The following is a 12,747-nucleotide window of genomic DNA, read 5'->3' on the forward strand; positions in this document are numbered from 1 at the left end:
CTAGAAATGCACACATTTTGTGCTCTTGTAGGAAGCAATCACTCCCACATTGCTGAATACAAATTATCTATAACTGGGCTAATAACTCATTAACTAGCAAAGGATATGAACAAATGTGCACACGTGGCTACATGCAGCTCTCGCTTTGATCTCAAAACAAAAGCAGAATAATTGCGACTCCTCATGCTGTAAAACAGTCTAGTTCAAAGTGAATGGTACAAATCCATATATAGCAATGGTCTATTTGCATATAAGCCTACTGCAGCTCTGATCGGTTATGGCGAACTGGTCTGTGTAGAGTACGGGCCTGAGTTGTGCCTGTCAATGCAATAGAATCCTACTACCATGCGCTCTGCCTACAACAAAATCTCTTGCCTAGTTCGTTTTGTTTCGGTATGTCGCATTTAAAGTGGCTAATATTGCATTGATTCGATCACAATTCCCACAGTAAAGGAAAACGTTGATCGCATTAACTAACGGGGAAAACTCTAGAAAGTTGAGTGAAGTTCAATCTCATGCTTCTCTGCCGGTAGTCCCTGGGGTGCTGCCCGGAGCTTAGAGGGAACATTGCTTCTACCATGGGCAAACACGTATAGAAGGTTTCGTTCAAATCAAAGGGGGTGCAGTCAGAAAGTGATTGAAATCATATGGAATGWCCCAGTATTGAGGATCTCATGATAAAGGGTTTTTACACACACTTTCATGCAACACGACAGGGGAGATCAGCACAGTGGTGTCAGTGTTACGGCAATGTCACAATGTTCACTGCTAGGTGTGCTAGCCATCATACACATGACTAACATGGGATACACCACACATGGGATCAGCCTAGACTAAAGCCCTGCTATGCAGACTGAAGAGGCAAATCCTTAAAACCAGATCATCCCATAATGAGGTGGCCAGTGATGCGATCTGTGGGAGCGTTTGGCCTGGATGGTGGAATGTGAATACTGTAGTAGTACGCCAGGATGTACAGTACATCATGTACTGGCAAGAAAAAAGATGTGGAAACACAATGCTGGTAAGGTGAACGATGTAAACACTGGTTTCAAATTGGTTTTAGGCAGATGGGCAACAGAACTAGGCCAGGAGGCTTTTTCCACGTCATTTATGGTAGGGGAAACACTGGTGTAGTTGTCAGTGGCGGTAGATAACAGGGTGGTTGGATGCCAGTCTAGACCAGAGGGTAGCTGGGTGTCCCTTCTCAAGGAGACAGTTGTCGAGAGAGAGGCTGGGACAAAGACACCACTCAGACATGCCTCGCGCCCTTCTATTAACCACACACACACACACGGCCAGTCCATCCTACTACTACACTGCAGCACCAGCTGTAGCATTTCCTCCCTCTGGAGTGGCTTCCTTCTCCTCCTGAGAGGGTAGCATTATGGAGCAGCCAAAGCCTCGCCGACCTAAAACAGGCTACACTCTATGGGAGAGGAAGTTACCGGATGGAGAGAGAGTGGCGAACAGTAGGCCTATGTACACGTAAATGTGTGTGGGGGGGGGTTGCCTTACACCTTGTTTACCGGTGAAGATACAGCTGTCCTCCAGTGTGTACAGCCTCGTGAAAGACTGAATATGTAGGATGATGTTGTTGCAGAAGCGGATGCAGGTTCAAGTCTGTCTGACCTCATAACAGAGCGGAAATGAAACGTCCACGTGTTATGAATAGGACTAGATGCAATGAATCGTTTTGGGTCTTGGCTCAGTTGAGTTGCATTATAATTGACACTGCAACATATGATCAACTCTTCACTCACAAAGTTTCATTATTTCATCAGTAAAAGGGCAATTAAGATCTAGCTGGCCCACCATCGGTTGCACCATGTCTACAGAAAATGTCAACTGGCTTAATAATCAAGACAACAAAATGTCATTGCAGACCAGTAGATGTGACCTTTAGTAAAGATGGGACACCCGGGTGACCGCTGTTCTGATCAGAATGATCATGGAAGCAGAACACGCTCGTAGAAACGTTGTGTAAATACAAAATATACCACAGCACATGCATGCGCCAGTTCACACGCAACAGTTGGCATTTATAAAAAGGCAGCAGCTGCGGATCTGACTTTTTCTGAATKTTTAATCTGCCTGACTAAAGAACCTGCAGGATCCCCAAACGCATCTGCGGATGACGTTCTGCGCAGGTTTATATTCTCTACCTTACACGTAGAGAAAAGGCTACTCAGGCGAATGGTGATCGCTTAATACATTTAGGTCAAAGCTGAATAAATGTCTGCAAGATCACATAATGATAGTATTCTACATTACAGAACCAAATATAATAGCATAGTATATTGTTACCGTAAGACAAAAACACCACCGCATTCAATAGTGAATTATAATTTGAAGTTTTACCAGTGAAAACATCCACGCAGCATCTGCATACCAACCATTTCATCGCAATCAGTTTCATGTGTATATGCATTTAGATCTTGAGTTATACATTGTTGTTTTGAATTATGTACTGTGAGCAAATTCTGAAGTAGATGGTGAAACAACGAGAATCTCACTGCTGATAATCTGAGGTACTCAGAGTGGGAGACCATTTCTTCCCTTGTTAGAACAAAAGCAGTACCTGCTGCGAGCCGAACTGGTACGAACGAACTTAACAATTCACCTTGTATAATTGCAATGCTCATCAGTGGCCAACAACTTGACTTTGAAACAATTAAAGTGCACAAACTCACATGCACTGGTGGACTTACCATTAGACAGAAGAGGCAATTTCCTCAGGCCTCACATCATCAAGGTGCCTCACGAGCTGGCTATTAATATTTATTTTATTTCATTAAATTACAAAAATTATATACAGTACCAGTCAAAAGTTTGGACACACCTACTCATTCAAGGATTTTTTAAAAACCTTTAACTACATTGTAGAATAATAGTGAAGACATCAAAACTATGAAATAACACATATGGAATCATGTAGTAACCAAAAAAGTATGAAACAAATCAAAATATAATTTAGATTTGAGATTCTTCAAAGTAGCTACCCTTTGCCTTGATGACAGCTTTGCACTCTTGGCATTCTCTCAGCTTCACCTGGAATGGTTGAAGGATTTCCCACATATGCTGAGCACTTGTTGGCTGCTTTTCCTTCACTCTGTGGTCCAACTCATCCCAAACCAAATCAATTGGGTTGAGGTTGGGTGATTGTGGAGGCCAGGTCATCTGATGCAGGGGGACTAAGTGCGAACCAGATGGGAGGGCGTATAGCTGCAGAATGCCGTGGTAACCATGCTGGTTAAGTGTGCCTTGAATTCTAGATAAATCACAGACAGTGTCCCCAGCAAAGCACCCACACACCATCACAACACCTCCCCCATGCTTCACAGTGGGAACCACACATGTGGAGATGATCCGTTCACCAAAGACACAGCAGTTGGAACCAAAAATCTCAAATTTGGGCTCATCAGACCAAAGGACAGATTTCCACCGGTCTAATGTCCATTGCTAATGTTTCTTGGCCCAAGCAAGTCTTCTTCTTATTGGTGTCGTTTAGTAGTGGTTTCTTTGCAGCAAATCGACTATAAAGGTTGTTGTTAAGCTGGCGCCGAAGAGGATGGCTGACAATTGCACTTCCTATGGCTTCCACTAGATGTCAACAGTCTTTAGAAATCGTTTCAGGCTTGTATTCTGAAAAATGAGGGAGTAAGACCACTCTGAATGAGTGGACKCTGCAGTGTTCCAGAGGTTTTTCATGCGCACGGCCGAGAGCGCGCCTTTCTTGTTTTCCTTTTATATTGATGAAGCTTTTGTCTGGTTGAAATATTATTGATTATTATGACTAAAAACAACCTGAGGGTTGATTATAAACATCGTTTGACATGTTTCTACGAACTTTACTGATACTTTTCGGATTTTTCGTCTGCCTGTTGTGACTGCCTTTGAGCCTGTGGATTACTGAACYAAATGCGAGAACAAAATAGGTTTTTGGATATAAAGAGGGACTTTATCGAACAAAACAAACATTTATTGAGTAAATGGGAGTCTTGTGAGTGCAACCATATGAAGATCATCAAAGGTAAGTGATTAATTTTATCGCTATTTCTGACTTGTGTAACACCTCTACTTGGCTGGTAACTGTTTGTAATGATTTGTCTGCTGGGCGCTGTTCTCAGATAATCGCATGGTATGCTTTCGCCGTAAAGCCTTTGTGAAATGTGACACCGTGGTTGGATTAACAAGAAGTTCATCTTTAAACCGATGTATAACACTTGTATGTTTTATGGATTTTTATAATGAGTATTTCTGTTTTTGAATTTGGCCCTCTGCAATTTCACTGGATGTTGGCCCTAGAGAGGTTAAACAGCATTATCATTACACAGGTGCAACTTGTGCTGGGGACAATAAAAGGTGCCACTAAAATGTGCCGTCTTGTCACACAACACAATACCACCTCCAAAGTCGTTTTAGAGAATTTGTCACTACGTCCAACCGGCCTCACAATCGCAGACTACGTGTAATCACGCCAGCCTAGGAACGCCACATCCGGCTTCTTCACCTACAGGATTGTCTGACCAGCCACTCAGACAGCTGATCAAACTGAGGAGTACTTCTGCCTGTAATAAAGCATTTTTGTGGGGAAAAACGAATATGGGTGGGCCTATGCCCTCCCAGGCCCAGCCACTGACTGCGCCCCTGCCGTCATGTGAAATCCATAGATTACGGCCTAATGAATATTTAAATTGACTAATTTCCTTATATGAACTTAATAAAATAGATGGAATTGTTGCATGTTGCGTTTATATCTTTGTTCAGTATAATTAAATCACAATGGATTAGCTAGTTTCCATGAAACAGCTGCTTGTGTTAGCTGCCGAGTTACTGCAGTGTCCTTAGCTAGTTATTTATGTGCTAGCTAGCGAATATGCTAACTTTAGTTAGCTAGCTAAACATTTGGCTATGAACTGGCAGTATGGGATTGGAGAGTGAATTAAATTGTTTCTTTGTCATCTTGCTAGATAGCCACCACTAGATAACTATCTGGCTAGTATCAACAAGGGCTTTCTACACAATAGCAACACTAGCGCAGATAGATTAAAATCTAGATCATAAGCAATACGCACAGATATGCTTGGCCAAACAATGCTACTGCCACCTTCTGGTTTGGAGTATTTTAACAAGGCTGATGACTTCCAAGATTTTTGCTGTGTGAACACAAAAGAGATTGAACAGCGTGTCGGCAGTCAGAGGTCCTAAAATACTGTCGGCAGGCAAACATTTGACAATCCTACCGGTGTGTCTGAGCTTTAACAAACCAGCGTAGCCTACATGTGTATTGTGCCTAGTGGCACACTCTGTTGAGTTTTGGCCACATGAGAGAAAAATACGGTGGCGCTGGTGTTTTTGTCTTACAGTAACGTTATACTATGCTATTATATTCGGTTCTGTTATGTAGCATATTATCATTATGTGATCTTGCAGACATTGATTCAGCTTTGACATAACTTTATTAAACAAGCACCATTRGCCTGTTCTCTACGTGTGGAGAATATACACATGTGCAGAAAAGATTAGCCTTGTGCTTCCCAGCAACAATGACCAAGAACAGAATCAGGTCTGCGTCACCAATGTCACCCTACTTCCTACAGGACCCCATGGGCCTTGGTTCAAAACAGTGCACTATATGGAGAATAGGGTGCCATTTGTGACACAGCACATGTCTAACTGTCAGGGACACTGATATCCTCATCTAGCTCTATGGCCCTTATGTATACACAGCTATCAGTTAACTCCAATGTTTGAAGAAGGACACATATATACAAAACAAACACACGCATGCCCAAGAGCAAACAATCACACAAGTACAAATACACTCACAGTACAAGTTCATATGAACAGGCACCTCGGCTCGCCAACATACTGAGCAAATTGTTGAGTTCATGAATAAAAAACTAACAGTACGACTCGGTGTATGTACCAACTGTACAGTACACTATCAAAAAGGCCATTGACCTAGAAGTCTAGCCCAAAAGAGACATCACAGAAAAGATCACCATTTCACCCAACTCCACCTGTGTAAAGAGAAGCTGACGCACATTATAGGTAGGCTACAACTCACCTTCCATTTCTCTGTGACATCTGTCTTGAAGACAGTCAGAGAAACACACCACAGGCAAACCACACACAGTGAGAGTCAAGGCAATAAAACCTTGCCTAAGAGCACACAGCACACAAATTGCTTGAGGGCCCCCTCGCCCTCCTTAGTCCAGTTTCTTTGTACGTGATAGGCATRTGTATTTGAGTGACAGCTGGTCAGGCCAATCATAACGCAGGACTGCCCTCTCTCCGGGCGCCGAAGACGTGGATGTTGATTAAGGCAGCCCTCCGCACCTCTCTGATTCAGAGGGGTTGGGTTAAATGCGGAAGACACATTTCAGTTGAATGCATTCAGTTGTACAACTGACTAGGTATCCCCCTTTCCCTTTAGTAACATTGTAGAATCAGGTCTGTCAGGGGGTCTGTAACCAGCCACTCAGCCAATCAGTAGCTCCCATTTCAATGTGGGGTTGGGCTTTTCTTCCACCTCTGCATGAAACAGGTAACCATGACAACACCTCTCAACGACCCTACACGAAAGTGCATGACTAGAAGACGCTAGAAAGACAGTCAAGCTAGTCCATTAATGCCATGTGTNCCGCACCTCTCTGATTCAGAGGGGTTGGGTTAAATGCGGAAGACACATTTCAGTTGAATGCATTCAGTTGTACAACTGACTAGGTATCCCCCTTTCCCTTTAGTAACATTGTAGAATCAGGTCTGTCAGGGGGTCTGTAACCAGCCACTCAGCCAATCAGTAGCTCCCATTTCAATGTGGGGMTGGGCTTTTCTTCCACCTCTGCATGAAACAGGTAACCATGACAACACCTCTCAACGACCCTACACGAAAGTGCATGACTAGAAGACGCTAGAAAGACAGTCAAGCTAGTCCATTAATGCCATGTGTCCCAACCGTCTTGGAGATAGAATGCATATGGTTTTACTCTTTTCATTTATTACATTTTTTTAAAATTTAAACAATACAAATGTTTGTTGCCTTTCCCCAATAAGAAGCGGACAACTGCCAGACAGAGAGCCCAATAAGAAGCGGACAACTGRCAGACAGAAAGCCCAATAAGAAGCGGACAACTGCCAGACAGAGCCCAATAAGAAGCGGACAACTGCCAGACAGAGAGCCCAATGAAATTAAATGTATGATGCGGTTACACTAAATCATACAGTGGTACAGTAGCTGCTGGGAATGAACAGGAATATGATGAATGATAATTTTCTAAACAAGATCCCCCTGAACCAATTACTTAAGGGCCCTCTGCTGTGAGCTCGCCCGGACTGCCTTTGAAGATGCCTCCATGAGAGATGCTTGAACAACGTTGATGAATTCTATGCATTTGCATTTCAAAACATAACAGGACATCTAATACATCTGTGTCCTTAAAATCAACCCAATCTCCCTCATCATCACCAACCTAGCAGTCAACATGAAGAGGGTTTAGGGTGTTTAGCCAAAAGGCTAAATATCGAGGGTAGGCTATTATCTGAAAGCTGGTGTCATGATTGGTGCTTGGCTGTCAATTATCAAATAAAATTATAAGTCATAGTTTTAGTCACATTACACTATATATATAAAAGTATGTGGACACCTTAAAATGAATGGATTCGGCTATTTCAGCCACACCCGTTGCTGACGTGCAATCTCCATAGACAAACATTGGCAGCAGAATGGCCTTACTGAAGAGGTCAGTGGCTTTCAACGTGGCACCATCATAGAATGCCACCTTTACAACAAGTCAGTTCATCACATTTCTGCCARGCTAGTGCTGCCCCGTCTAGGAGCAACAACGGCTCAGCCACGAAGTGGTAGGCCACACAAGCTCACAGAATGGGACCGCTGAGTGCTGAAGAGCTTAGCGCATAAAAYTTGCCTGTCCTCTATTGCAACACTCACTACCGAATTCCAAACTGCCTGTGGAAGCAATGTCAACACAATAACTGTTTGTCGGGAGCTTCATGAAATGTGTTTCCATGGTCGAGCAGCRGCACACAAGCCTAAGATCGCCAAGCATCGGCTGGAGTGGTGTAAAGCTCGCTACCATGGATTCTGGAGCAGTGACAACACGTTCTTTGGAGTGATGAATCACGCTTCACTATCGGGCAGTCCGACGAACAAATCTGGGTTTGGCAGATGCCAGGAGAACGCTACCTGCCCCAATGCATAGTGGCAACTGTAAAGTTTGGTGGAGGAGGAATAATAATCTGGYYCTGTTTTTCATTATTCGGTCTAGGCCCCTTAGTTCCAGTGAAGGGAAATCTTAATGCTACAGCATACAATGACATTCTAGACGATGCTGTGCTTCCAACTTTGTGGCAACAGTTTGGGGAAGGCGCTTTCCTATTTCAGCATGACAATGCCGCCATGCACAAAATGAGGTCCATACAGAAAGGGTATGTTGAGATCGGTGTTGAAGAACTTGACTGGCCTGCACGGAGCCCTGACCTCAACCCCATCGAGCACCTTTGGGATGAATTGGAAAGCAGACTGCGAGTCAGGCCTAATCACCCAACATCAGTGTCTGACCTCACTAATGCTCATGGCTGAATGGAAGTAAGTCCCCGCAGAAATGTTCCAACATGTAGTGGAAAGCCTTCCCAGAAGAGTGGAGGCTGTTATAGCAGCAAAAGGGGGGGACCAACTCCATATTAATGCCCATGATTTTGGAATGAGATGATCGACGAGCAGGTGTCCACATACTTTTCGGTCAAGTAGTGTATGATAAAGGCACCTGRGAAAGAAAATTCAAGGAACATATCTATTTTGTTGTGCTGTTGTTACATTTGTATCAGTGTTTTTTGTGGTGTGCATCATGAGCAAAGTCATTGTAGCCTATCATTTAACTTACCCTGTGAGCACCCTGAGCATAGGCTGAATTGGCTTTGCTGTATTGCAGCCAAAAAGCCTGCCAGCAGCCTACCAAAGGTTGCACAGTACCCATTACAATGTAGAAATATGCGTCTCTGTCCCAAACCGTTTAATAGTTCTCTTTGAAACACTTGTGTTGATGTATCACTATGGGGATTTGCCAGGATCACCAATACTCTCAGATGGAGCTATCAAAAGCGTCTGTCGGAGACAGATAAGTAAAGTTGAGAATGAAGTGAGCCCCTCACCTCCTTATAAAGGAGTCACCCACCCTGCATCTGGTCATTCTCGCTTTTTRCCCCTCTCGAAGAGCATTACTCTCCAACTATCCTCAGCACGACTGGATCCCTGTTTTCCTGCTTAACTGCTCAAAAGCGAACGTGAAGGATATCACTGCCAAGTGTAGGTTTTCAGACCCTGTGGAAAGGTTCAGTATTGACCGAAAGGTTTTTAACTGGGTAGAAATTCCTTTTCTACCTCTCAGTCTCCTTTGGTAGCTAGCTTCACGGCTATCTATTGAGACTCGGTTAGCCAACCTAGTCTCAGAGCATTTTGTATTTTTCTGTACACAAATCCGAGACACTCAATTTAGTATGATATGTTATGTTCCGTATGGTATGTATTAATTTGTGTATGCCCATCACCCATTTCGTATATGTTACGAATTACAATTGGTATTATATGTTCAGAATTTGCTAAAAACCTTCAATATGTTACGACTTCTAGGTAGGTGGCTAGCGTTAGCTAGCTGGCTAAAATTAGATAGGCTAGGGGCTATTTTTTTTTTAGGAGTTAGGTTAAAGAGTTAGGGTTAGCTAAAAGGGTTAAGGTTAGGGTTAGCTAACATGCTAAGTAAAGCTGGGCGATATGGCCAAAGTATTATATTACGGTATAAACATTTTTGACTGTATTTTATGTTTTTGAATAATAAAAGTTGTAAATTAGATTATATAGATTATTCTAATTCTATAGTTAGAATATAATATTGGMTACTTTGAATACAGTGTTGGACATGACAACAAATGAAAATGCCAGGGAGGAGTTATTGTGACAGAGTAGAAACCAAAGTGTTGACAAGTGTTCCTAGGGGACCCTATAATCTTTATACACATTGAATGTTCTCGCTTAGCTACTTCATGTAGCTAACATATTCTTGCTTCGTGTATTCCTTTGATTTAGAAGATACTGTTACACATGCAGATGTAGGTCTCCACCATCACTGGTATTATCAGGCTATATGGCTAGTTATGTTTACTCTGACTCASTACACTTATTAGTTAGCTAGCAATTAGCATTACCGATTAGCATTAGCAGCTAACTTACTAAGACAAACTAGCTGTTTGCAGATGTAAGAAACAAACTTAGTGTAATTATAGAACGCTAGTGGATTTAAAACAGCAGCGTTGTCATCAATATTGTTGCAAAGTAGCTAAAAACTAGTAAATAGTTGAAAAGTTGATAGCTAACTAAAATTGTCCATGATGAGATTCGAAATCGCAACCTTTGGGTTGCTAGACATTCGTGTATACGCCCACCACTACAAATCAACCTGCTTTCATTTTTGCCTTAAGTAACTATCTTTCTTTCTTATGTAACCATACCAAATGTAACATATCATACTCATTTGAGTGGACAAATGTACCTATACCATGTCTAGTCTATGAGACCAGGCTGGGTTAGCCCAACTTTATTTAACTAGGCAAGTCAGTTAAGACCAAATTCRTATTTTTAATAACCACAGGATGGTRTTTCAATATTGTCAACACTGTTGAAACTATTTCCTTGAAATGTTTTAATATTTGTAAATACCTGCAGTCAACTTGTGCAATACAATAGGAGACACAGCAGATCACATTCTTAATTTCACCAGTCACATTTTGTCATTATGAATCTTAATGGCAGTCTCCAGTCACATGGTGTTTCTGCACAAGCGAGTTACTAACTGTTGTGCAGCACGCGCCAGCTAATCTAGTTACAGAATGGAATTCACAACTGAATGTTTGCCAGCTAGATATCTTATAACCATTAAGGAAAGTGTCTAAAAGTTCTAAAGGCTATAGCATTCTACTGTGCTTATTAGTGCTATCTATTAGCCACAAGGCTTCTAACTAGCCAGCTTATAAGACAGTTTACACAAGCTACCATTTGCTAGCCATCACAAGACAAGCCAAGCCTAGCACTCGCCTCCGAGCCAACATCGAAGGCTGAGGCTCAGCTCCCCGCAACAGAACCCAGTGGGGGCGAGGTCATGGATAGCCTCCATTCCCTCCCCTCACGGTCTGACGATGTAGTGTCAGGCGAAGGCGAGTTATGGGATGACAAGGATGATGATCGGATATCCTCYAGATAGTTTAGGAGATGGAGGCAGACAACCGCGTTCTCCAGCCTTCAGGTCTGAGAGCAGTGAAGGCACGTTGCTTACACCCAGTCTCTAAGCCTTTAGCTCGTTCTAGGACATGTCGTCTATTGTGCTAAAGATCCTATCAGAGCAGCTACTAGCCGCTGAGAAGGATATTAKTCCATCTTTCACTTTACTACTGCCCTTGGCATCCCAAAGCGAGTGTGTGGATTGTGTCCTACCATCCACTGTTCACGGCCGCAGTCTGCTCATATGCTTTTCAGGTTCAAGTACCGAACCCCATCCTTTGATCTAGGTCAACATTTTCTCATTGTCGCACCTTGGAGCCTATGGATTTTCACCTGTGTCCTTACCCAGAAGGGCGTCCCCGTCGATGTTCAGAATGTGCATCTACACTACCGTTCAAAAGTTTGGGGTCACTTAGAAATGTCCTTGTTTTCCATGAAAACATACATGAAATGAGTTGTAAAATGAATAGGAAATATAGTCAAGACGTTGACAAGATTATAAATAATGATTTTTAATTGAAATAATAATTGTGTCCTCCAAACTTTGCTTTCGTCAAAGAATCCTCCATTTGCAGCAATTATAGCCTTGCAGACCTTCCCATTCTAGTTGTCAATTTGTTGAGGTAATCTGAAGAGATTTCACCCCATGCTTCCTGAAACTCCTCCCAAAAGTTGGATTGGCTTGATTGGCACTTCTTACGTACCATATGTTCAAGCTGCTCCCACAACAGCTCAATAGTGTTTAGATCCGGTGACTGTGCTGGCCACTCCATTATAGACAGAATACCAGCTGACTGCTTCTTCCCTAAATAGTTATTGCATAGTTTGGAGCTGTGCTTTGGGTCATTGTCCTGTTGTAGGAGGAAATTGGCTCCAATTAAGCGCTGTCCACAGGGTATGGCATAGTGTTGCAAAATGGAGTGAAAGCCTTCCTTCTTCAAGATCCCTTTTACCCTGTACAAATCTCCCACTTTACCACCACCAAAGCACCCCCAGACCATCACATTGCCTCCACCGTGCTTGACAGATGGTGTCAAGCACTCCTCCAGCAGCTTTTAATTTTTTCTGCGTCTCACGAATGTTCTCCTTTGTGATCCGAACACCTCAAAATTAGATTTGTCTGTCTATAACACTTTTTTCCAATCTTCCTCTGTCCAGTGTCTGTGTTCTTTTGCCCGTCTTAATCTTTTCTTTATTTGCCAGTCTGAAATATGGCTTTTTCTTTGCAACTCCCGGAGTCAGTTGCCTCTTCAGTGTTGACGATGAGACTGGTCTTTTGCGTGTACTATTTAATGAAGCTGCCAGTTGAGGACTTGTGAGGCATCTGTTTCTAAAACTAGACACTCTAATGTACTTGTCCTCTTGCTCATTTGTGCACTGGGGCCTCCCACTACTCTTTCTATTAGCGCTGTTCTGTGATGGGAGTAGTACACATCCTTGTACGAGATCTTCAG

The 12,747-nt window shown here is 42.8% G+C and overlaps 1 protein-coding gene across 9 annotated transcripts in view; it reads right to left on the minus strand.

The window, feature by feature from the left end:
- LOC111952480 (suppressor of tumorigenicity 7 protein homolog) overlaps positions 1 to 12,747 on the minus strand; it is a 71,441-nt gene that overhangs the window by 15,104 nt on the left and 43,590 nt on the right. The window contains exon 1 of one of the 9 annotated variants that reach the window (XM_023971182.1): positions 6,071 to 6,092. The exons of the other annotated variants lie outside the window; for them this stretch is intronic. Coding sequence (XP_023826950.1) covers positions 6,071 to 6,077 — 7 coding nt within the window. The 5' untranslated portion in view covers positions 6,078 to 6,092. Of the gene's footprint in view, positions 1 to 6,070; positions 6,093 to 12,747 lie in introns of those variants that run through there. 9 annotated transcript variants of the gene reach the window in all.

This window comes from Salvelinus sp. IW2-2015, linkage group LG26 (assembly GCF_002910315.2).
Source record: "Salvelinus sp. IW2-2015 linkage group LG26, ASM291031v2, whole genome shotgun sequence".
NCBI lineage: Eukaryota > Metazoa > Chordata > Actinopteri > Salmoniformes > Salmonidae > Salvelinus > Salvelinus sp. IW2-2015.